A 24,428-nucleotide genomic window follows, 5' to 3' on the forward strand; every position below is an offset into this window, starting at 1 on the left:
CGGAGCAGTTGAAATCTAATTGCGCATATTAACACTGATCTTTTACCATTGCAATTTCTACTTTGCAAGCTGGTTAGCTTGGCTTGAAATTTAACATGCACTATTTTCCATTGTTGCGCCTGAAAACACATTTTTCGTGACATTTCCTGTTCTTTGCATTATTCAAAAAGCCATTCAAGATCACATGCTTAGTGCCACAATCAATCAGTCTCACTTCATCTGGCATTTTCAAATGGAAAGTTGGCAATTCACACGGACTACTGGACTGAGTTGGACAGAAAGGGAAAGACACCAAGAACAGAAACAAGCAAGAAACAAATGTTTACCAGAAAGCAGAGTAATCAGAACGATTGAAAAGACAGAAAAATACCAGGACTAGCAACTATTGAAAGAATTAACTTATACATTTAACTGGGACACCAACAAAAACTTCTGATGTAAGGAAATACCTCGGCAACATATTCCTACAACTAAAAGGATAAGAGCTGATGACAATATGGTCCCATTGAGAGTACATAGTATATACTTTATGGGGGCTGCGCAAACATTAATTGGACCCTCATTATAATGGACCATTTACTGACACCCAAACAGTAGATCACAACATGTCTAATGTACCTGGTAAAAATGTGAAGTATAACAACGTGGAACGGAGATATAAACACAACCGTTAGTACAACCAAATGTTGCTACCTTTAGGTACAGCATGCACTGAAACAAAATTACTTTAGGGTCAACAGACAACTTATGTCTGTTCCATCTTATTTCCATACATGTAAACACATATAATGCGGATTAAAATTACTAGCATATTTTACCATTTAAATGTGCAACTTGACATTCTAGCTTGCGATACAGAGTACAAATGAGAATAATGGGACAACCAAACATCACAAGGAAATGGAAACCTGTACGTAAATGTTACGCAAGGTTTTAGGCTGTTGAACTTTTAGAAAATGTGCAACACAATTTAGTTACTGAGAACACCTAGAAGCATTCGTTCAATAAGAAAGAATTATAGGACATGCCTCAAACAAACTGCACTTTCAATTCCATCTTTTTCCTTTTCTTTCGTTAATATGCCCTCTTGTAGTCCCCTTCAGAAAGTAGAACGAGTGAGACAGTCCGGAGAATGCAATCCTTTGTAACTATCAGCAATATCATGGAAATATCTCACGATGAGATATGCTTGATGGAGAGTGAGTAGTAGTTGGTGTTTCACCTCCTGGGTGAGGCATCTTGCTATACAATTGATAGATATTGATAGATTAAGAGAATGGGCAAAACTGTGGCAAATGGATTTCAAGATATGCAAATGTGAGGTCATCTACTTTGGACTTTAAAAGGACAGGACAAGCTCATTTCTAAATGGTGAAAGGCTAGAAGCAGTGAAGGTCCAGAGACCTGGGGAATTCAGGTACATAGTGCATTTGCAATGTCACGAAAAGGTACAAAAAAATAATCAAAAAGGCTAATGGAACATGAGGACTAAAAGGGATTAGAACACAAAAAGGTACGAAGTCAAGTGTCAGCTTTAGAAAGCCATGGTTAGGCAGACCTGGAATACTGAGGGGAGTTCTGGGCACCCCATCTTAAGGAGGATATATTGACCTTGGAGGGAGTGTAGCATAGGTTTATCAGAATGATACCCAGATTTCAAGAGTTAAATTATAAGGAGCGATTAAAGAAGAGGGCTGCATTCCCTGAAATTAAGATTTGAAAAAATTCATTTGTGGGACATGAGCATCGCTGGCTGGCCAGCATTTATTGCCCATCCCTATTGATGTGAGCTGCCTTCTTGAATCGCTGCAGTCCACGTGCTGTGGGTTGACCCACAGTGCCATTAGGGAAGGAATTCCGGGATTTTGACCCAGCGACCGCGAAAGATATGCAGCAATATGTTACCAAGTCAGGATGGTGAGTGGCTTGGAGGGGAACTTGCAGGTGGTGGTGTTCCCATGTATCTGCTGCCCTTGTCCTTAGGGGGTGATTTGATTGAGGTTTTTAAGATATTAATGAGAGTGCTGAGTGGAGAGTCTAGGGCTCAGGAGTATAGTCTAAAAATTGAAGCCAGACCTTTCAGGCATAAAGGTAGGAAACACGTTACATGCAAAGGGTGGTAGAAAAATTGAACTTTCTTCCACAAGTGGCAGTTAAGACTAGATTAATTGTCAACTGTAAATTTGAGTTTGATAGATTTTGATTAATCAAAAGGTACTGGAGGAAATGGGTAAAGGCAGAAAAATGGGGTTAGGTTACAGATCAGCCAAGATCTCTCAAAATAGTGGCTCAGGTTGAAGGGACTAAATGGCCTACTCCTGTTCCCACAACCATTTTCTGTATTGGGCCCAAGTGAGTAAAGGACAAGACTTCACAGTCACTACAAAAGCTGCATTAACTAAAATGGCCCAATGAACTAAGGCAAGAAGTTTAAGAGGAAGATCAACATACATGAGGATGGAAATAAGTAAACTTGCAGGGAGGCCAAAAACAGGATTTTGTGTTTTCTACTTGCCACGCAAACTTCTCAATAAGGAAGAGAAATATATAATCTTCTGTAACATACTGGGCACTGCACTTAGAGAACAGACAAACAGTAAGCTCTCCTGTTCAGTTTTCCAAAGTTTGACAAATTATCTGGACTGCTTACCAATTTTCTTATCAAACTTCCAAGCTGGAAGAGGATCGTTATGCTTCAAGGAGCTTTTGGTTGGCAGGGGAATGGTCACACAGATAGGACCGTTCACCTGGATCTCAGTTCCATCACTATTCAACAGATGAACACTCACTGCTGTGACAGGGGTCAGCTCAAACCTGCTGCTGTTTCCTGTAAAAGAAAATTGCATTAGCAGTATTGAACGGATCAGATAATGTAACGGAGAAACAAAGAAAATCAGTGTCGCTATAATCATTTGTTATCTTAGCATTAATCAGGCAAACTGTGTGTAGGTTTAGGGAAGCAACATGCTCAGAATATGGTTAACACGTGCTAGTTGTCACAATCCATCCTCCCTGCTTTAAACTAAACAAAATTCTGCCAGGCAATGATATGGTTCACAAAACCCACAACACAAGTGTGCACAATTACACAAATGGACCCTTCTAAGCAGCTGAATTTCTCAATAACTGCTCCGCTCTCCAGTGAACTATGACCGATTCAATTAACCAGATGCACATAATCAATATAGGCATTATTTTCAAACTTACCAACTGCAACACAATGTGAAGATTTTCAGTGAGCTGAAAATTTACATTCAAAAAGTTGATGAAGGATCCCCACATTTAAATATAGCCAGATCAAATTTCATCTGATTGGACCAGTTTAAAACACAAAATCACTGGCGGTTTTATAAAAACTAGATCCAAGTTACAACAAAAAGTAAATGGCGCATTAATGATGAACAGTATCAGTATTGATGATGAAAGAAACTACTACATCTAACTTACAGATCTATCTTCTATTACACGATTCCTGAAAGGAAGAAAATAGCACCGTACAACTAATGGAGAAATAACAGGAATAATCTGAAGAGAATTTAAATGCCATATAAGTCATGCAGCTGCTGTGGTAGTCAAAATTAATCAAATTGAAAACATTGCAATAGCTCAGTGAACACACTGAAAATGGCACATTTTCACAATTTAATGCAATTTATTTTAAACCGAAAGAAATAGGTCACTTTTCAATTCTTTGCAATTAAGGATCTTGTAATAGAACATAGAACAGTACAGCACAGAACAGGCCCTTCGGCCCACGATGTTGTGCCGAGCTTTATCTGAAACCAAGATCAAGCTATCCCACTCCCTATCATCCTGGCGTGCTCCATGTGCCTATCCAATAACCGCTTAAATGTTCCTAAAGTGTCTGACTCCACTATCACTGCAGGCAGTCCATTCCACACCCCAACCACTCTCTGCGTAAAGAACCTACCTCTGATATCCTTCCTATATCTCTCACCATGAACCCTATAGTTATGCCCCCTTGTAATAGCTCCATCCACCCGAGGAAATAGTCTTTGAACGTTCACTCTATCTATCCCCTTCATCATTTTATAAACCTCTATTAAGTCTCCCCTCAGCCTCCTCCGCTCCAGAGAGAACAGCCCCAGCTCCCTCAACCTTTCCTCATAAGACCTACCCTCCAAACCAGGCAGCATCCTGGTAAATCTCCTCTGCACTCTTTCCAGCGCTTCCACATCCTTCTTATAGTGAGGTGACCAGAACTGCACACAATATTCCAAATGTGGTCTCACCAAGGTCCTGTACAGTTGCAGCATAACCCCACGGCTCTTAAACTCCAACCCCCTGTTAATAAAAGCTAACACACTATAGGCCTTCTTCACAGCTCTATCCACTTGAGTGGCAACCTTTAGAGATCTGTGGATATGGACCCCAAGATCTCTCTGTTCCTCCACAGTCTTCAGAATCCTACCTTTGACCCTGTAATCCACATTTAAATTAGTCCTACCAAAATGAATCACCTCACATTTATCAGGGTTAAACTCCATTTGCCATTTTTCAGCCCAGCTTTGCATCCTATCTATGTCTCTTTGCAGCCTACAACAGCCCTCCACCTCATCCACTACTCCACCAATCTTGGTGTCATCAGCAAATTTACTGATCCACCCTTCAGCCCCCTCCTCTAAGTCATTAATAAAAATCACAAAGAGCAGAGGACCAAGCACTGATCCCTGTGGCACTCCGCTAGCAACCTGCCTCCAATCCGAAAATTTTCCATAATGATGATAGGATTTGCATTCAAACTGCTGGCCGTCTAATTGGGCCTGGTTTGTATCACAAGTTCCAGCTGCTGGTCGTCCTTATTGTTCTTACTGATCAAACACTCTGAACACAAATAAATGAACCAGGTGCGCACACAACATAACGCACTGTCCGGGCCAGTCGTTATCCCTCAGTCATTGCTAAAACAGACTCACTCATCATTAGCTCATCGTTGTTTGTGGGACCTTGCTGTTTGCAAATTAGCTGCACTATTTCCTATACTACAACAGTGACTACACTTCAAAGATACATCTTTGGTTGTAAAGCACTTTGGGACATCCTGAGATTGTGAAAGATGTGGTAAAATCGTAAGTTCTCTCATCCTCTTTGCTTGATGAATTATCATTCCTGCGTAAGGATAAATTATGATGCATTATGTATGGGAACATTACCACCTGCAAGTTCCCATCCAAGCCATACACCATCCTGACTTGGAACTATATCACTGTTCCTTCACGGTCACTGGGTCAAAATCCTGGAACTCCCTCACTAACAGCACTGTGGGTGCACCTACACCACATGATTTAAGGCAATGGCTCACCACCATCTTCTCGAGGGTAATTAGGGATGGGCAATAAATGCTGGCTGAGCCAGACATGCCCACACCCAGTGAAAGACTAAATTATAAAAAAGGTCAATGCAAGCTATATGGAGGAGACAGTCTTGATTTTATTTTGTATAAGAAAAGCAAAGTTCTGCTATCATCCCTCACAAGTGCTTGAATTTATTTTTTGCTTAATGTTAGCAAGTAGGCAATTTTAAACCAAGATGCTAATATTTGTTATTAACATGAAAAATAAATTGGAGATAATAGGCAATGTTAACACAGTGTGTACTGAGTGGCACAATCTCTTGAAATACACTGCTGCGGGAAGAAAGTAGTACTCATTAACAATGGACATCAGGTTAAAAGTTTCTGTTCAAAGGCTGATTTGCAAATTAAAATTACTTATTTTAATAAAAGATTGTTTTGTTTTGCAAAATTGGCATGCGGCTTGCAGTTTTACTATAAATCAAGCTGGGAAGTGATAGAGAAGAATATGGAGGTGAAAGAACAGAGCTTAAGAGCAGAGCAAGAATTCATTGTATTATCCCAGTTCAAAACTTAAATTTCAGATCCTCAGCTAGTCTCATCCACACTGTGAGGTCAACTACACTAGACTGCATATAATGAACATTGGTATGAGCAAGAGATTTGAGTACTGAAACTAAGAACAAAAAAGAAGTTTGTGTGAAATGGAACAGCATGCTGATCAGAAAGAGTTGTTCTTGAGGGTCACTATGCTCAGCTGCAAAGTACAAAAACCATAAGAAATTGGGTTGAATTAACAGAGGGATAGAAAAAATTGCACTCGGTTGAAGTAACCTTCACCTGCTACCTTAATGAATGCCAACTTACTTTGTTTCCCAATCATCCTTTTACCTTGATTTTACAATTTTCAACCTTATTTTCACATTGGTCATGTTAAATTCTCCCTCCCGAACAGGCGGCGGAGTGTGACGATTAGGGGATTTTTGCAGTAACTTCATTACAGTGTCAATGTAAGCCTGTGATACTAATAAATAAACATAAACTGAAACAAATCAATCCATGGCATTGCCCTTTCCTATCACTGTATCCTCCTCCAGCCCCACACCCCTTCAAGATATCTGCACTCTTCAGCATAACTAATTTTAATTACTCCACCATTGGGTGGCCGTGCCTTCAGCTGTTAGGCTCCTAAGGTCCAGGATATCCTCCCTAAATCTCTCTGTCGCTCTCTCTCTCCCTACCTTCCATTATGATGCCCCTTCAAATCTACCTCTTTCACCAAACTTTCAGCCATCTCTTAATATTGTCTTGTATAACAGGCATCTCATGCTCTTTATAACTCTCCTGTGAAATACCTCGAGATCCGTAATTATGTTAAAGGCACAAAATAAATACAAGTTGCTGCTGTTGAAGATGTTGCTAATACCTCAAGTAAGGTATTCTGCATAGCTTTTACTTAACCATATCATGAATATTATTACCCCCGAGAGGATAAAGTTTAGCGCTGAGGATGATTGCGGTATCACAAATTTTAAATTATGAGTGAGGAAAGTGTGCTCTTTTTTATTTTGAAGATATTTTAAAGATTCTCTGATGGAAGTTTCAAGATTGTAAAAGAAACTGGTAAAACTGGTTCTGACACAGAGCAAAAAATGAAGTCTTTCTGCCCAAATCTGTCTGTACTAGCTTTTTCAATTATTCATTAAATCACAGGTTCAAACTCGGTTAAAAACTGCCATGAATAAGAGTGTGTGCAAATCTCTCAATTCTCATGGATAACTTTTTAAGTAGAAAATCTCTTACTATTCTATTCACCAGTAAAATAATGTGGCTTAAATTACAAACTAGATTGATTGCATTAAAGGCATTTATATAATTATTATATATGTCTATTCATCTTTTCTTCCATCTCTTCATTGCTTTTCTTTACAATTGAAAAGCTGCTGATCTACAATTTCTCTTAGCAACTTGTAGTTAGCCAGGTGAACAATTTGACTGTTCCAATGTTGTCCATCATGTATGGGCTGTCGCCAACAATTCACATTTTTGGAATGTGAACTTGTTCCCATTCTGGAATAGCAACCTCCATAAAGTTCGCTAACTTCCTGGAGTATAGGACGTTACGAACAAGAAAGAAAGGGTGAACCAGCGTCCCTCTATTCAATCTCATTGGTCAGTCACAACAAAGATTTACATTTTTTTTTCATGAGGATACGCCTCTTCCAAATCAATGTATTAAAGTATTTAAGCTGTGAACAATAAGGAGAAGATCAAACAAAGTTTTCTTGATCAAAGAAAGAGCAAATTTATTAACCACTAAACCGGAGAAAAATAATAAAAACTCAATGCCAAGCATGCATGACTCATGCAGTCATTAGGGGGAGTTAGAGTCCAATAAGAAAAGGTAAAAGAATATACGGTTAAGTGCCCTTCGATTGTCCTCAAGGTGTAGATTTTACAATGTTATGGCCAAATTAGATGAGCTAATTTCTTTTGTGTGATCAGATAAAGAAGGCAGTGAATTATTCTGAGATCTCAGTTCATGGATAGAATTCTGATACAGGTGACTTCTTGAACCAGATGAAAATCTTATTCCAAAGAGAGGGAGAGAGAAAGAGCAGTCCTTAGCTTGTGTCAATTGTTGAAGAATTTCTTGACACCATCTGTGTCACTTGCAATTTCTCTCTACTGGCTGGCAGTTTTGCTTTGAAATATTTTACCCAGTGTGTTTTCCCAAGAGGTTTCGGTGTCTTTGAGACAGTTATTGTTTCAATATCCAGTACTTTACATTTTCAATGTTTCTGCCTTAAACAGTTATGCATTTCGATGGGTGTCTGGATTATAGGAAATGTCTCTATCTTCACATTCCCCTGAGGGTAATTTGTTGGTTTCCAACCTTCAACTTAGAAGCAAAGCAGTTTGCTTTGTCTCAGTTTAAATTGAAAAAGATTAAGACAGTCAAATTGAAAAATCATACTTTCAAAAATAAAATGACAGTTTTGTATGAAGGAGCAGCTTTAAGTGATCTGGGGATATTGGTTTTATTTTTGGCATCATTTTGAATGCTCTAAAATACATTTTAAGTCAGCAGAGGATTTTGGAAGTACAGATCATGCAGCAAACCATTATTTAAAATACCCCAGTGAATTGACATCCAAGCATTTGTTTTTAAACTGAGCAGTTGTTGATTTATGAAGACATATTCTTAAATGGTCTACTAGATATCAGCCACACATCAACTTTCATTGCAATGATTTCTCTTGGTTCTCACCCTGCCAGAATTTATAACATAGCCACAATTACTTGTATGTGGTTCTCGAGAAGTCCCAACTAGTTTACAGTTTGAGAAGACAAATTCTGCAAGGAAATTCATGCATTTCCTAACGAATAAGTTTGAAGTTTGTTGGCTCGAAAAGATCTTGCCTGCTAAGAATCAGAGATTTAAAGAAAAGAACATTGACTTCTATGTTCCAGCTAACCAACAAGAAGCCAGCAATGTTTTTTGGAGTGCCCCTGCAGAGATTTTGTTTGCAAGCCCAAAGAGTTTTTCCTTACCCCAGCAAAAAAACCGGAAATGTTGCTTTTTAAATTGAATAACCTCGAACACTTGTTCTTTCACTTTTATTTGCTGCAGTTACAGGTGGTCGCTGCTCAATTGTGTTAGTGACTTAAATGATCACAAGACTGAGCGGCAGCCAAATGAATGCCACAGCAATAGGACAAGGAATGTGTGCTCTCAAAGTGCTTCAATGTAGATCTTCAGTGCAACAATACTAACGAGCTTTGTAATCTAACTTAAATTATAAATGAAAAGCCGTGATTATGCTGAACTAACATAGGTCACAATATCATGCATGCAAAATGCATTGTTATTGCACCATGCGTTGCAGAGAAATTAATTCTCACTGTTGCCCACTTTCACAATATTGACAATTTTGCCAGGACAAAAAAAGATAGAATTCTATGTAGGCATATACTTTGCACTATTTAGCAGAACATGCACGCTGTCAATTAATCTAAATTCTGAGATATATTAAAACATACTTAGCCAATAAGCATTTTATTAGTGTTGGGTATAATTTTTGAAATTCGTGGTAACAATATGCGGCCTTCTGGCACTTGTCATTCTTGGGGCACGGAAGAGAAAGGAGATAGTGAATCCTGGTGGTGTGCTCACCACCAGTAGAGCCTCCTTTGAGAACGGTCTTCTAGATGCTAGTCAGGCAGTTTAAGGGCTAGCGACAGACCTTTTCTGGGATCAAGGATCCCAGAGACAGAAATCCCACTCTCAGAGCTGTCAGTCAAAGGGGGCCCACTCCTTATTGCGATCAGCTCCACTGAGAGAGTCATAGCAGCAGTCGGCAATGCACCAACGAGAAGCCCAGGATCAGTGAGGGACCAGGTAACCGGTCACTGAGGGAAGGTAGAGTCAAAAGAAAGGGCTGATTGTTTTTTAAAAAATTCTACTTGTAATGTGATTAAAATTTTCAATATCCCAATTGGCCTTTGCTATTTTTCTAGTGAATACCACTGCCCTGAATCTTCACGGCTGATATTGCACACCGTATAATGGAGGACAGTGGGATATGAATTTATACCACAGGGAGCAGCCATGCATTCTGATAGTCTGACAAGCGAGAAATAAACTATTCCCATTGAGTATCAGGGATTATATCGCTAATTCACTTTGCACATAATTACTTTCATACTACTTTGGTTTGTGTGAATATCAAAATGAAGGTAGTTTCAATTCTTTACTGAGAAAGCTTGTAAATATATCATCCTAACTCGAGTCATAACAGCAGTGTGGAGCAAATTGGTAGTTATTGCAGCACCATACATGATTTGGGAGGGGTAAATTTAAAAATACATCAATATTAAGAGGACCCACTTAAGCTTAATTCTACATAGGGGCTTGCATTGCCTAATCTCTGTGCCTTACCTGTTCGATTTACATCAACACCTTGCAAATATGGGAAATTGCCTAGTTCCCAAGGGGTGACAGCTACTGTAAGAAAAGCTATCAGATTTCTATAAGTTGAGTTCTTTGGCAAGTTGAGAGACCTTCTGTGGAACTGGACTCTAGGCTGAATTAGTGCACCTATGGATTAAAACAGATTAGGATTTATCAATCATTTATCATTAGAGATCATATAAGCATTAAGCTTCAAGTTAAAACATAAACAATTTACAATTAATTGTAAAATAAAGGCAAAACACTGCAGATGCTGAAAATTTGAAATAAAAACGAAGTGCTGGAATACTCATCAGGTCTGACAACATCCGTGGAGAGAGAAACAGAATTAACACTGAATTGGATAGGACTCTTCAGAAGAAGTTTCCTGCCAGCTTCCTTTATCCCTTGATTCCCCGAAACCAAAAATATCTTAGCCTTAAATGTATTCAAATGATGGAACATTCACAACCCTCTGGGATAGAGAATTCCAAAGATTCACAATGCTTTGAGTGAAATATAGAAACATAGAAGATAGGAGCAGGAGGAGGCCATTTGGCCCTTTGAGCCTGCTCCTCCATTCATCATGATCATGGCTGATCGTCCAACTCAACAGCCTAATCCTGCTTTCTCCCCATAACCTTTGATCCCATTCGCCCCAAGAAGAAATGATTTCTCCACATTTCAGTTCTAAATAATCAGCCCCTAAATCTTGAGGCAGTGTTCCCGTATTTTAAATTCCCCAGCCAGTAAAAACAATCTCCCAGCATCTACCCTATCAAGCTCCTTCAGAATCTTACAAGTTTCAATGAGATCACCAGGTTCTGATGAAAGGTCATGACCCGAACAAAACATTAACTCTGTTTTTCCCTCCGGTTTCTTGCTCCACAGAATGCCACCTGACCCGTTTAATATTTCCAGCATTTTCAGTTTTATTTCAGGAATATACCGTTACAACCTAAAACTGGACGTAGTTATGCTCTGGGTAACCATGAGGCTGCAAAAACTCCTTATTGTGTGTGCTGGATACTGTGATTTTGAACGCTTCCCACCAGCGTTTTGGCGTATCATCTCATTCACTTGCGTTTTTCATGTACATCTGAATACCATTTTCAAAGCAAGTTTTACTTTTTTTTCAAATCAGCACCCAAAACCAAAACATTAAGTGATCCTATTCCTTTTTTCTAGGCTAAATTAACTTCTTAAAACGACTGGTACTGATTTTTCTTATTGCAGGTCACATGTGGTCATGCCTCAAACTTGAATTGGTCACAGCCTTCATTTGCCTAAAGAGAAACCAGGGGCGGAATATTCTTGTCCCGCCCACCATGGGAATCATGGGGGGAGGAGAGGCGGACCATACAAAGGTCCGTTGACCTTGATTTTCCAGACTTGCAGCGAGCGCTGCCGGAAAATCCGGCCCCAAGAATCTTCTACCTCTCTATCTGTTTTAGTTAGCTAACGCAGGTTTACTTTCTTTCTCAGCCATAGCATAACCCAAAAGCTTAATCTTGAACAAACATCCTGTATACTCTGTGGGCATAGAAGACATCTTATAGGCCACTTCTGTGCTAAACAGTGAGTGCAAAGGTCAGTAAAAAAAAAATTGTATTGAAAAAATTGGCTGTGCACAACATTTTTTAAAAAATGGGAAACATAGCCTCAAATTAAAATTCATCACATATATTCTTCAAGTCTGTTAAACCTCTTGGGCCCAAGGCTGCTTCCCAATTGGTTCAAAAATACCACCTTTTAATTGATTCTAAGTGAACCACTTATTCCAAAACTCAGCCAGTCTTCCAAATACAAAACTTGCAATGTTATTACAATGTGTGAAGGAATCCATGGACTGGGTAAAAGAAGTCTGCAGGCTAAGTCTGCCCCCATGGACCACCCGTTTCATGCTACTGACAATATAGTATTTGAGCCATATCCTAGGGAATGTTCTACATTTTGTAACAAAAAGTAAATAAATAACCTGTCTCAAATGCTACTTATTTAATGTTTTCTTTTTTGTTCTTTTTAAGTATTGGAATAAAGCTGTAGGCAGCCCCTTCCTTCAAAACATGAGGCCATGCAGATACCACCTTTGCACAAATATTTTTCAAATGACTGCATGCAATGCCCTTCAAAGGCAGAAAAAGGCATCCCTGCTAAATTTTATCCTAATCTTATGTACCTTCTAGCCCAACAGCAATACTCGGAACAATGGATTCAATAGCTGGATGCTTTAAAACCATATCCACCTTATTAACAAATTGCTTAAAACCAGCTATTAGGCATTTGGCTTTATCAAATCCAATGAGTTTAACTTTGGTGTTCAAAGCAGGATATAAAGTCAGAATTCAAAGCAAAATACTTCCATCCCTCCACTTGGGGGTGTCTTTCACAGCAATCTGTATATATTTGTAATGTATACTTCCCTAACCTTGCTGACAGTTCAATAATGCCCAAAATTCAATAATGTTCAGGATTACAATGCGAATTCTGTCACTTACTTCTGTTAATTGGACCATGGTTGTCATTTCTTTCTCTATTAGAACAGTTATTCGAAGGTTCTGCTTAAGAAAATTTGTTGCAGTTAAAATATGGTGAGGTTATTTTCCTTGGATACCTTTAGGTGCTTTTAGAGCCTCCAAGATGATCGAGATGGGGACTTCAGCTGCACTGCTGGTTTAGTGCAAGATAGCATCTTGAGAAGGCAGCTGAAGCGTCTGCTTGGAACAGTGACTTGGAGGAGCTTTAAGGGTTTGATTGAGAATTAAATTATATGCCCATGCGCATTAAAGAGAGCACGAAACTTTGGATGCCAGTGTTCAACAAATGCACTCTTCTACCAGTGGCCAGCTGAACAAAAATCAACAAATTGTAGTTGAGAATCTCCTGAATTACATAAAGGCATGCTTAATTTTCACTGTTCACCCGCTTGAGGAAGTTTTGTCGTACATGGAGACACTTGGTCAAGACATCAACATGCTATCAACATTTATTCCAGAAATTCTCTAAGGACTTTAGTGAAGGAGAGTGAGTACTATTCTAGGAGAAAGGCAGTGCTTGTACATGAGCATCCTGCTAGTGGTCCCCTTGTACTTGAGGTGGAAGATGAGTGTCAGGGACCCGGCTTTGATTCTGGCCTTGGGTGACTGTCCAGGTGGTGTTCGCAAGTTCTCCCAGTGCCTGCCTGGGTTTCCTCTGGGGCTCCGTTTTCCACTCAGTCCAGAGACGTGCAGGTAAGGTGGATTGGCCATGGTAAATTGCCCTTTAGTATCCAAAGATGTGTAGGTTAAGTGGATGGTAGATGCACGGGGTTTTGGGGATAGGGTCTGGGTGTCCTGGGTAAGATGCTTGTTCGGAGATCAGTGCAGAATAAATGGGCTGAATGGCTTCCTTCTGCATTGTAGGAATACTATAGTAACCCCTCCTGCTGCAGTAGAGATGGATATAAGTGTGAGGCGGAAAACGACTCCGCTGTGAATACAGAACATCCATCCTCCTCTCAAACTCCTTCACCAGGACCTCCAATGCAACACCCAAGGTGATGTGCACCTTCTTCCTGGAGTGTGTTGTGGGTCAGAGAAAGCGTTCTACAGTTTCAGTGGAAGTGGGTATATGGCGACTACCTACAAGCCGCCATTAAAATTGTTGTTCATCAGCATGTCAGTGTTAAATCTGCAGGTGCCTCCAACTTGTAAATACAAGCAAAGGGAGCTGGTGAAGTAGTAGCATTGTCACTGGACTGGCATTCAATAAAAATCTGGACTCAAAAGGTCGAATTATGATTAAACCATCTGGTTTCACCAAGTCATTCAGGGAAGGAAATTGCTATCCTTACCTGGTCTGGCCTACATGTGACTCCAGATCTATACAATTTGGTTGACACTTAAATGCCCTCTGAGATGGCCTAGCAAGCCACTCTGTTCAAGGGCAATTAAGGATGGGCAATGAATGATGGTGCAATCAGTGACGCCCAAATCCCATGAATGAAAAGAAAAAAAAACTGTACATTTCTTCAGGAGGTAACGAATTTACTTTGTAAAAAAAAATCTTCTTCCTAAAGCATTATTCCTAATGAGCTGCTCCTGAAGGAGTGGGAGGGGAGAGTTCGGGTAGCAATGTTTGATGGGGGAAGAGAAGAGTTGACTCACTTGCTAGCATCTCACCTTGACTGCAGTGAAAGTCCTTAGTGAACTGTGCACATGGAGACAAGTATAAGGAACAAATATACCAGGTCAAGTTAGGTGGACATTCCTTTAAAATTAATTCAAGATTCAAATAGGCCTAAATGCAACATATGCTTCATCTCCTCAAAAATAGTGACCAAAACGGTGCAGCATACTAAAAATACAGCAAATGCATCATCAAAACCAAACAATTATGTATGAAATACCGTGGGAATGAAAAGCACACACAATCGGATTAGTATTAATCTATAAATCCACACTGAAAAAAAGGTATTTGGCTCAGTAAGCCTACTTCATCTGGAGTTTAGGTATAATTGCTATCATTGACTTCCATCTCTCATTATCCACTGATCCCTACTTTAAGGATAACTAATTTCCTTTCTCGATTGACCCTGAAGAAAAGAAAAACAAGTAGTGTTATCAGCTTTTCCTACAACTCCCAATCCTGCTGCTTAAGAGGTATTGATCCAGCTTCTTCTTAAAGATGCAAAAAGAGCGGTCCAAACCGATACTGCAAACATTGAAGTCCCAATATTGAGATATAGGCACACCATATTGGCCACAAGAAAGGCTAATTTCACCCATCAGTATTTATTGCAAGTCCAGGTCCGAAGCTCTTCTGACCTACGTCACCATCCATTCTTTGGATAACTAAATATATGAATCATCTACTGAAGGTTCTTGGAGAAGTGAAACCAAGCAAAAATATTGTATATGACATCTGAAGATTTATTGAAATGAATTGTAGCATCTTCAAGTTGCAGTTCAATTTGACTGGGGCGGCATGGTGGCACAATGGTTAGCACTGCTGCCTCACAGCACCAGGGACCAGAGTTTGATTCTCAGCTTGGGTCACTGTCTGTGTGGAGTTTCCAAATTCTCCCCGTGTCTGCGCGCGTTTCCTCCGGGTGCTCCGGTTTCCTCCCACACTCCAAAGATGTGGGGGTCAGGTCGATTGGCCATGCTAAATTGCCACTTAGTGTCAGGGGGACTAGCAGGGTAAATACGTGGGGCTACGGGCTGGGTGGGATTGTGGTCAATGCAGACTCGATAGGCCGAAAGGCCTCCTGCTGCATTGGAAGGATTCTATGATATTTACAGTACCAAATTGACTTTGGAGCCAACGTGACATGCGCACACATGCAATCCAAATCAGAGGAATAGCCTCTTCCACAATACGTCTAACTCACCCCCCCATCTACAAAAATATCCATAAAGTGCATATACCAGATAAACGGATGATTTTCCACAATTGGTTGGGGTTGGGGATGTGGGGAGAAAAAACAGAGTCAATATTCATCAGTCTGTGTTGACCACACAGCTAAGAAGGACCAATGGCATGATTTCAGAGGGAAAAACATCATGGGTTACAACTTGGAAGTATAAAATTAGATGAAAAAAAGGCCCGGATATAGTGGCCAGCGATGAAGCGACAGCATTCACTGTTGACCTCAAAAAGAACTTGCCACAAAGATTTAATGGTCCCTATAACACGAATTTCAGTTTTCCTCAATGTTAATTTAAATCTGGTGCCAAGTCAAGAGGATTTTCCAGTGTCCAGCAACAGTAACATTATCAAGCAGGATAAACAGCAAATCACATAGAGGTGTTTTCAGGGACAGCAAACCAAGAATATTGCATTGAGTATCTTTCACATTTTATACATTATACAGAGGTTTAAATAATGATTTAGATATAGATATTAGAAGCGCAAATACCAAACTTTAAATAAGTATCACGCCTGGAATTATCCAAATGGAAAATCTGACATTGCATAATTATAAAATTAGATTTTCTGGGCCAGAGAGGTTTTTCTGCAGTTATATAAAAGCAAAACACTGTGGATGTTGTAGGTTCGAAATAAAAACAGAAAGTGCCTAAAAACTCTGAAGAATCATATTAGCTTTGAAATTTTAACTCTGCTTCTCACTCCACAGATGTTGCAAAGCTGGCTGATTTATTGCCAGCACTTTCTGTCTTTTGCAGTTATGACTTGGTGAGTAATAAAAACTCAGTTACACCTCATTAACAAAGTGTGATCTTTTCAGCGTTTTTTGTCAGCAACATTACAGCACAAGAGTGCGAAGTTCCTGTCAGTGCCACGATTTCTAATTGATTGCAGTCGGTGGAGGCTTCAACAGTCCAAGTTACAGAGAAGTGGAGAATCACTGGTAGGACTTGTGCATTTCTGCATTTAACAGCGCAGGTACAGACTCCAAATGTTGTCAGTTTCAGAAGAGTGACAATAGTGACTGCTGCAAAATCTGGATCCTGATGTACGTTTATACACCATAAATTTCAGTTTGCAAGGATGTCATTTTTAAGAAATGCAGGAGAATAGGGTACCTTCACACAATATTGCAATGTATTTTTTAAAATCCAAATAGCTTTCAAACTTGAAAACAAACTCTAATAGAACATGAAGGCATCTCTGTTGTATGGGCAAGTCTTTGATAATAATATTCAATAAATTATTTGTCATATTCCTCCAGTACATACCCTGAAATCCTGAGACAATCTGAACGATGTCTTCATACACCATTAGGGTTGCTGACCGTTCAGGATGTAGAAGCAGGCTCACAGATGAAAACACTGATAAAATAATAAAATTAAAAAACAATATGTATATTAACTGGATTGTTGTTGCTTTGCAGGAAGTTAGAAAGTACAGAACTTCATTAAAAATTACCATTTTTGCCAAACCTGCATCCTTACAATTTACAAAACGCTCAGATCATTAATTTTAGAATGGTTATTAATTTGGACAGTAAATAGGTTGCCTAAATCATCATCATGCAAGGCAGACAACTGTTTCACACAATCTTGCAATTTACAAGTGAAGGGCATGACAGCATCATGGACGATTGGCAAGTCATGATTGTATGAATAACCATATCAGTAGACAGGCTCTATACAAGCTCTTTTCAGCCTGCAAATTAATGTTTTCCAGTCGATTAACTTTTAATGAAACAGACTACAAGGTCATTGTTTTGTAGACTCTCCAGCTCCTCTTTGGTATGATGGATCTATCGAGCCAACATTTTGTAAATGTAAATCACAAAAAGCAAAGGCAAGATTACATTGCACCCTACAAACCTGATAATTCTCCTCCTTGAATAATTTAATTCAAACCTCTAGCAACTGATGCTTTTCTTGGGACAATATGCAGCATTTAAAAAATAATTTGAATAAAAAATTGTTCTTGAAAGTTCTTTTCGAAATTTGCTTCAAAAGAAGTTAAGGGTTAACATTCATTATCTCCAGTATTCCCCACCCCCTAGGTAATCAGTTACACTCTTTCCCGCTAATTCAATCTAGTCTTTGAGCCATTGGTTAGCACAATTCAAACTAGATTAATTGTTGTCTATTTCAGTATTAGAAATGATTAGTATTCAAAGTGAATACTTTGAATTTCTAGAAACATTTTGCAGGAGTGGAACTGAAATGGTACATAAATAGTTCCATCTAATTCACACACAGTATGCCAGTATTATTTCCGAACTCTCTCAGTTTCTGGAATTTCCCTTTAAAAATTCACAAAATCCGGACTTGTTTAGCAGAGAAATGTTTTAGGTTTGTATTATTACAGCTGTAATTGCTTAGGATGCAAAGCTCGTGTGCCTAATGGACAACCTTCAAGAGTGTTGTCAACAGCAGCAAGGACTACAAATACTGGTCACATTTTTATGGTAAGCGTTTTAACAACACCAGGTTAAAGTCCAGCAGGTTTATTTGGTAGCAAATGCCATTAGCTTTCGGAGCGCTGCTCCTTCGTCAGATGGAGTGGATATCTGCTCATAAACAAGGCATACAGAGACACAAACGCAAGTTACATATTACTGATTAGAATGCGAATCTTTACAGCTAATCAAGTCTTAAAGATACAGACAATGAGAGTGGAGAGAGCATTAGGCACAGGTTAAAGAAATGTGTATTGTCTCCAGACAGGACAGCCAGTGAGATTCTGCAGGTCCAGGCAAGCTGTGGGGGTTACTGATAGTGTGACATGAACCCAAGATCCCAGTTGAGGCCATCCTCATGTGTGCGGAACTTGGCTGTCAGTTTCTGCTCAGCGACTCTGCGCTGCCGTGTGTCGCGAAGGCCGCCTTGGAGAACGCTTACCCGAAGATCAGAGGCCGAATGCCCGTAACCGCTGAAGTGCTCCCCCACAGGGAGAGAACAGTCTTGCCTGGTGATTGTCGAGCGGTGTTCATTCATCCGTTGTCGTAGCGTCTGCATGGTTTCCCCAAAGTGGCATGCCTCGGGACATCCTTTCCTGCAGCGTATCAGGTAGACAACGTTGGCCGAGTTGCAAGAGTAGATACTGTGTACCTGGTAGATGGTATTCTCATTTGAGATGATGGCATCCGTGTTGATGATCCGGCACGTCTTGCAGAGGTTGCTGTGGCAGGGTTGTGTGGTGTTGTGGTCACTGTTCTCCTGAAGGCTGGGTAGTTTGCTGGGGACAATGGTCTGTTTGAGGTTGTGCGGTTGTTTGAAGGCAAGAAGTGGGGGTGTGGGGATGGCCTTGAATGGCCTCAGTGCAGAGTCGCTGAGCAGAGACTGATAGCCAAGTTCCGCACACATGAGGACGGCCTCAACCGGGATCTTGGGTTCATGTCACACTATCGGTAACCCCCACATTTTGCCTGGACCTGCAGAATCTCACTGGCTGCCCTGTCTGGAGACAATACACATTTCTTTAACCTGTGCCTAATGCTCTCTCCGCTCACATTGTCTGTATCTTTAAGACTTGATTAGCTGTAAAAATTCGCATTCTAATCAGTATTCTGTCACTTGAGTTTGTGTCTCTGTATGCCTTGTTTATGAGCAGATATCCATTCCATCTGACGAAGGAGCAGCGCTCCGAAAGCTAATGGCATTTGCTACCAAATAAACCTGTTGGATTTTAACCTGGTGTTGTTAAAACTCTTACTGTGTTTACCCCAGTCCAACGCCGGCATCTCCACATCACATTTTTATGGACAGAAGGCATCTTGGAATGACCAAATTTGCTCCTTCCTCCACTCACCCTTCTAATTTTAAAACACTTGTTGATCAATAGTATTTATATAAAATCAGAAAGGAGGTAGCTTTGACAACCTATGCCCTTGACTAACTGGGCTTGCTCATGAGCCAAGATTGTCCAGATTTCAGGGATTGCCTAAGATTCTCAAAATAAATTTCAGTTGATACTTAAGTAATGGATGGCCAGCATCTATATCAAGTTAGGGAAAATGTTTAACATGCACATTAAGAAGTCTCACAACACCAGGTTAAAGTCCAACAGGTTTATTTGGTAGCAAAAGCCACTAGCTTTCGGAGCACTGCCTCTTCGTCAGGTGAGTGGGAGTTCGTCAGGTGAGTTCCCACTCACCTGACAAAGGGGCAGTGCTCCGAAAGCTAGTGGCTTTTTCTACCAAATAAACCTGTTGGACTTTAACCTGGTGTTGTGAGACTTCTTACTGTGTTTACCCCAGTCCAACGCCGGCATCTGCACATCATAACATGCACATGGCAGATTGCTGGAACTATAGGTTCTGGCAAGTAAGTTATAAAAGTTGACACCCATGCATAATTTTCAACACCTTTTTTGCAATTAGTTTAATTAGCCTGATGCTAATTTAAGTACAGGTGATGCATTTCATTGCCAGGCTGCAGTAAGTTGATTTAGTCAGGTCTAGTTCCCAAGTTCCAAATGTCTCCAAATGCATTGGTGGAAAAAGAGAAAGTCTGCACAGTACTGTGCTTGTAAATTGGCACAAATGGGTTGATCAGGAGGTGAAGGTGGTACAGCTCAGTTCTAAGGTCCATAGGTTCATGAGATGCTTCACCAGAGACAGGAATGCAAGAATATAATTAGATGCTTGTGAGAATTGTGGAGAGTGGATTACCCGCATAGAGGTTCATTTTTGCTAAGCATTTCCAGAGAAGGATGTTCTTTTTTAAGGATGGTGAAAGAATGATCAAAGATAAATTGTAAACTATTATTTTGTTTTATGTGGTGTTACAACACGATAATAATCTGCAAGAACAATACATCACAGATGGCCAGCACTCAAAAGGAATTGCAACAGTATTGAGCATTCAAATACTTTCATCACGTGCCAAGACTTCCAGGCTCACCTACTGGGTTAGAAGCTTATTCATATTTATTCCTCACTGATCACAAGCTGGATCTCCTAGCAGCCATCTACTCAATCTTTTGACTGCACAGACTCTAAGGCGGTCATCTTGGTTCAGTTAGCAACATGCTCATCTCTCAGTCAGGCACTGAGCCACATAATCAGATTTCAGCTCATAGTCGAAAGTGGACTGTTGCTATGTCAATGGTACCATCTTCCAGAAGAGGAATTGATGTCACAAAGGCTCGTTCTATGAATCGGATGGGCATTAAGGAAATACTTTGGCACTATTTGGAGAGTAGAAAATGCTCCTGGTAGCAATGTTTTCAGCTTCAGGGTCTCTGGTGTAGAGCACACGTCAAGAACTTGACCACTTAAATAATATTCTGAAGAGGAGTCATATTGGACTTGAAATGTAAACTTGGCTTCTCTCCACAGATGCTTCCAGGCCTGCTGAATTTTTGAAGCACTTAGTTTTTATTTATGAACTTGACACACTATCTATATTTTCCACCCATTGATTTTAACTCGGCTCCAGGAACATTGAAAAATGACGACTTTACCTTGACTATAAATAGCACAAAGAGGAAGACTAATGACATTTACAAACTGAAAGCCAGTGAGCACCACAACAAAAAATAATGAAAGAAGCTGTATCGATATCTTAAGATATCTTGGGGCGGCACAGTGGTTAGCACTGCTGCCTCACAGCGCCAGGGATCAGAGTTTGATTCCCGGCTTGGGTCACTGTCTGTGTGGAGTTTGCACATTCTTCCCTTGTCTGCATGGGTTTCCTCCGGGTGCTCCGGTTTCCACCCACAGTCTGAATGACGTGCTGGTTAGGTGCATTGACCCGAACAGGTGCCGGAATGTGGCGACTAGGGGAATTTCACGGTAACTTTATTGCAGTGTTAATGTAAGCCTTACTTGTGACTAATAAATAATAAGTACCAGTGTTGCTCAATCAATTAGGGAGGATGCTCCCAATGGTGGGAGTATCCAGAACCGGGGCCACAGTCTGAGGATTCAGGGTAGACCATTTAGGAGAGAGATGAGGAGACATTTCATCACCCCAAGAGTGGTGAGCTTGTGGAATTCATTACCACAGAAAGTAATTGATGCCAAAACACAATGTATTCAAGAGGCGGCTAGATCTAGCACTTGGGGCGAATGGGATCAAAGGTTATGGGGAGAAAGCAGGATTAGGCTGTTGAGTTGGATGATCAGCCATGATCGTCATGAATGGTGGAGCAGGCTCGAAGGGCCAAATGGCCTCTTCCTATCTTCTATGTTTCTATGATTACTTTTGAAATGTAGTGCTATGTAGTTAAAAATGACAATGGTAAAATTTAAATTATACCAATTACTTTAACAGGAAGCATAAGCAATGCCTCCAACAAGAGATGGGAGGTTTGAAAAATATTGGTCTCCTTCCTTTCACCATCTCCATAAAACAAAGCAGCCACATAATATTCAGAGCCAACTACAAAGGCACAAAAGTTAGTTTGTCAGCAAGATGAGCTTGAACACCAGCAGCTAATCAACTCAACTGGCCTCCCAGCTGCCCCATGAGCCTGCTTGCAATTCTTGTTGCTGGATCTATCATGGAACCAAATGAGCTGGTCAAAACCACTCTCCCAAAGCTAACAATGGGCTTACAGTTGTAGAGGTGAACAAAGCCAATTTGAACCAATTTCCAATAACCCCATCAACAGCCTCGACATCAGCGATCCCAGCAGATCTGCCAACCCCACTGCTGCACTGGCCTATTTATAGATTCCTGTATCGGTACTGTAGTAATAATTGGATCACCCTACACATTTTCCAGTTCTTTACTAGGTGTATCTACTATATTCTAAAGACCACCACCCTCCACCCCCCCTTCAACTTCCATCATTCCAACATTTGTTAAAAGTCAGTTATATTTTGATGCCTGGTGTTCAAAGTTAATAAAACTGAAAGGATACTTCTGGTTTTAAACATTATGCAGAAAGACAATTAGCATTCTTTTCATTTATTTGATGAAATCACCCAGAAATTCCCAAGGGTCTCAGTAAATAGTCTTTTAACATTTGATGCTCAAGATAATTTAAAGGGGGGGGGGGGGGGAGGGAGAAAGTATTTTACCATTTCACTTGCATTTGTAATCCCTGTAATTTGTACAGTTTGATTGGGTTCTGAAGCAAGTATAATAAATGCAAGTGAAACGAATGATAAATGAACTGCCAACAAGAAAACCAATTCTTTAACATTCCTACATCACACAAGAACAGAACTAGGCCATTTACCTCGAGCCTGTTCCACTATTTAATGAGATCATGGCTGATTTCGTATACCCACTTTTGCCCGTATCCCATAGCAGTTTCGGTTAACAAAAATTTACTAATCTTCGTTTTAAAATTCATCTCACATCAAATTCCATTTGCAAAAAAAGAGATCTCCAACATTCTACCACGCTTTGCATGTTGGAAGTATTCCCAAATCTCTTGCCACAAAAGCTCTGGTTCTAAGCTCCCAGTTCTCGACACCACAACCAGCAGAAATAGTTATACGGCCTATTTTTTATAATGTTAAAAACTTCAATGCAATCAGCACTAAAATCTAAGAAATACAACCTAGCTTGTGCAATTTAACCTCACAATCTAACCCTTGGAGTCCAGATACATTTTAGTAAGTCCAAGATGCACTCCCAAGACCAATATATCCTTGCTAAAGTGTGCAGAGAATGGTCCACAGTATCCCAGGTGTGGTGGAACCACCTTATTGGCCGTAAAGCACTTTGGGACATCCTGCGATTGTGAAAGGCACTATATAAATGCAATTCTATCTTTTTTCTTTATTTCAAAATGTGTAAATATCAGGAGGTTGGCTCGAAAAGTTGAACTTGCTTATAATTTGGCACGAATTTTGGAGGTAGACTAAATCAACTTTGGAAATTGGTGAATAAGCATGTTTAATCTATTATGACTGGGAGAGGATGGGAATTGCAGCATTAATACAAGTTGAACAATCCAACTGAGCATTATTTCAACAATGCAATAGGTTTGTGGCTTTCTCTAGATATATGGCTTCAAAATATCACCTACATGCAAGATTATACATAGTGTTAAGCTGCCTAAGGTCAGTCTATTAACTCACTAATTTTGTCATTTGGTAGTACAGAACTTGAGTATTGCTGACAAAAAAGACATATCAAAGCTTTTTGTCTCGCACTCATCAAGATGTTTCACAAGAATACCAATATAAGGGAAAAGTAACACTTTTTACTGTGTGAGAAGAGAGTGCAGATGGTTAGTCTCACAGTATAATGCATTTTAGTGGACTGGAAGCTACCTATATTAATATACAAGGCCCTGTTCTTTGCAGACAGAAAGAGCAGGTACACACATTGCACCTGCTTCAGCTAAACAAAATAAGTGACAGCCATTCACTGACTCAATCCTCAGGGCAGTGTCTTGACCAACGCGGATCAAGCTGCCTGGTTTAAATTTCAAACTATTTTGACAGTTAACTGTCAGTCACCATCCTCCATGGTCTCTACCAGAGTCCACTTGAAAACCAATCAGCACTCTCTTCCCATACAGTATAAATTGTTGTATCCCCTCATCAGGACACTCACATATTGTGAGTGTCCTGATGAGTGAAGACAAAAAGCTTTGGCATGCCTCTTTTTTCAGCACTGATTTATTTTGATAAATAGCCAGTCCTCTTGTTTCTAGAAAAGTCTGAAAGGGTAACTATGTTCAATTATACTACAATTGACTGTGCACTGTTATAATCCAAGAAACTGCTTCTTATATTGTAATAAATTTTGTCAAAAAGCAAGGGATTTACATTATTTACTGCCCGAGAGG

General features: G+C 40.0%; 1 protein-coding gene across 1 annotated transcript in view; it reads right to left on the reverse strand.

The window, feature by feature from the left end:
- The window catches only part of fam171a1 (family with sequence similarity 171 member A1), a 165,575-nt gene that overhangs the window by 35,318 nt on the left and 105,829 nt on the right, over positions 1 to 24,428 (reverse strand). The window contains exons 3-5 of the mRNA XM_078235247.1: positions 16,949 to 17,041; positions 10,257 to 10,415; positions 2,651 to 2,827 (exon numbers count right to left, since the gene is read on the reverse strand). Of these exons, the coding sequence (XP_078091373.1) occupies positions 2,651 to 2,827; positions 10,257 to 10,415; positions 16,949 to 17,041 (429 nt within the window). The remainder of the gene's footprint in view (positions 1 to 2,650; positions 2,828 to 10,256; positions 10,416 to 16,948; positions 17,042 to 24,428) is intronic.

The sequence above is a fragment of the Mustelus asterias genome, chromosome 2 (assembly GCF_964213995.1).
Source record: "Mustelus asterias chromosome 2, sMusAst1.hap1.1, whole genome shotgun sequence".
NCBI lineage: Eukaryota > Metazoa > Chordata > Chondrichthyes > Carcharhiniformes > Triakidae > Mustelus > Mustelus asterias.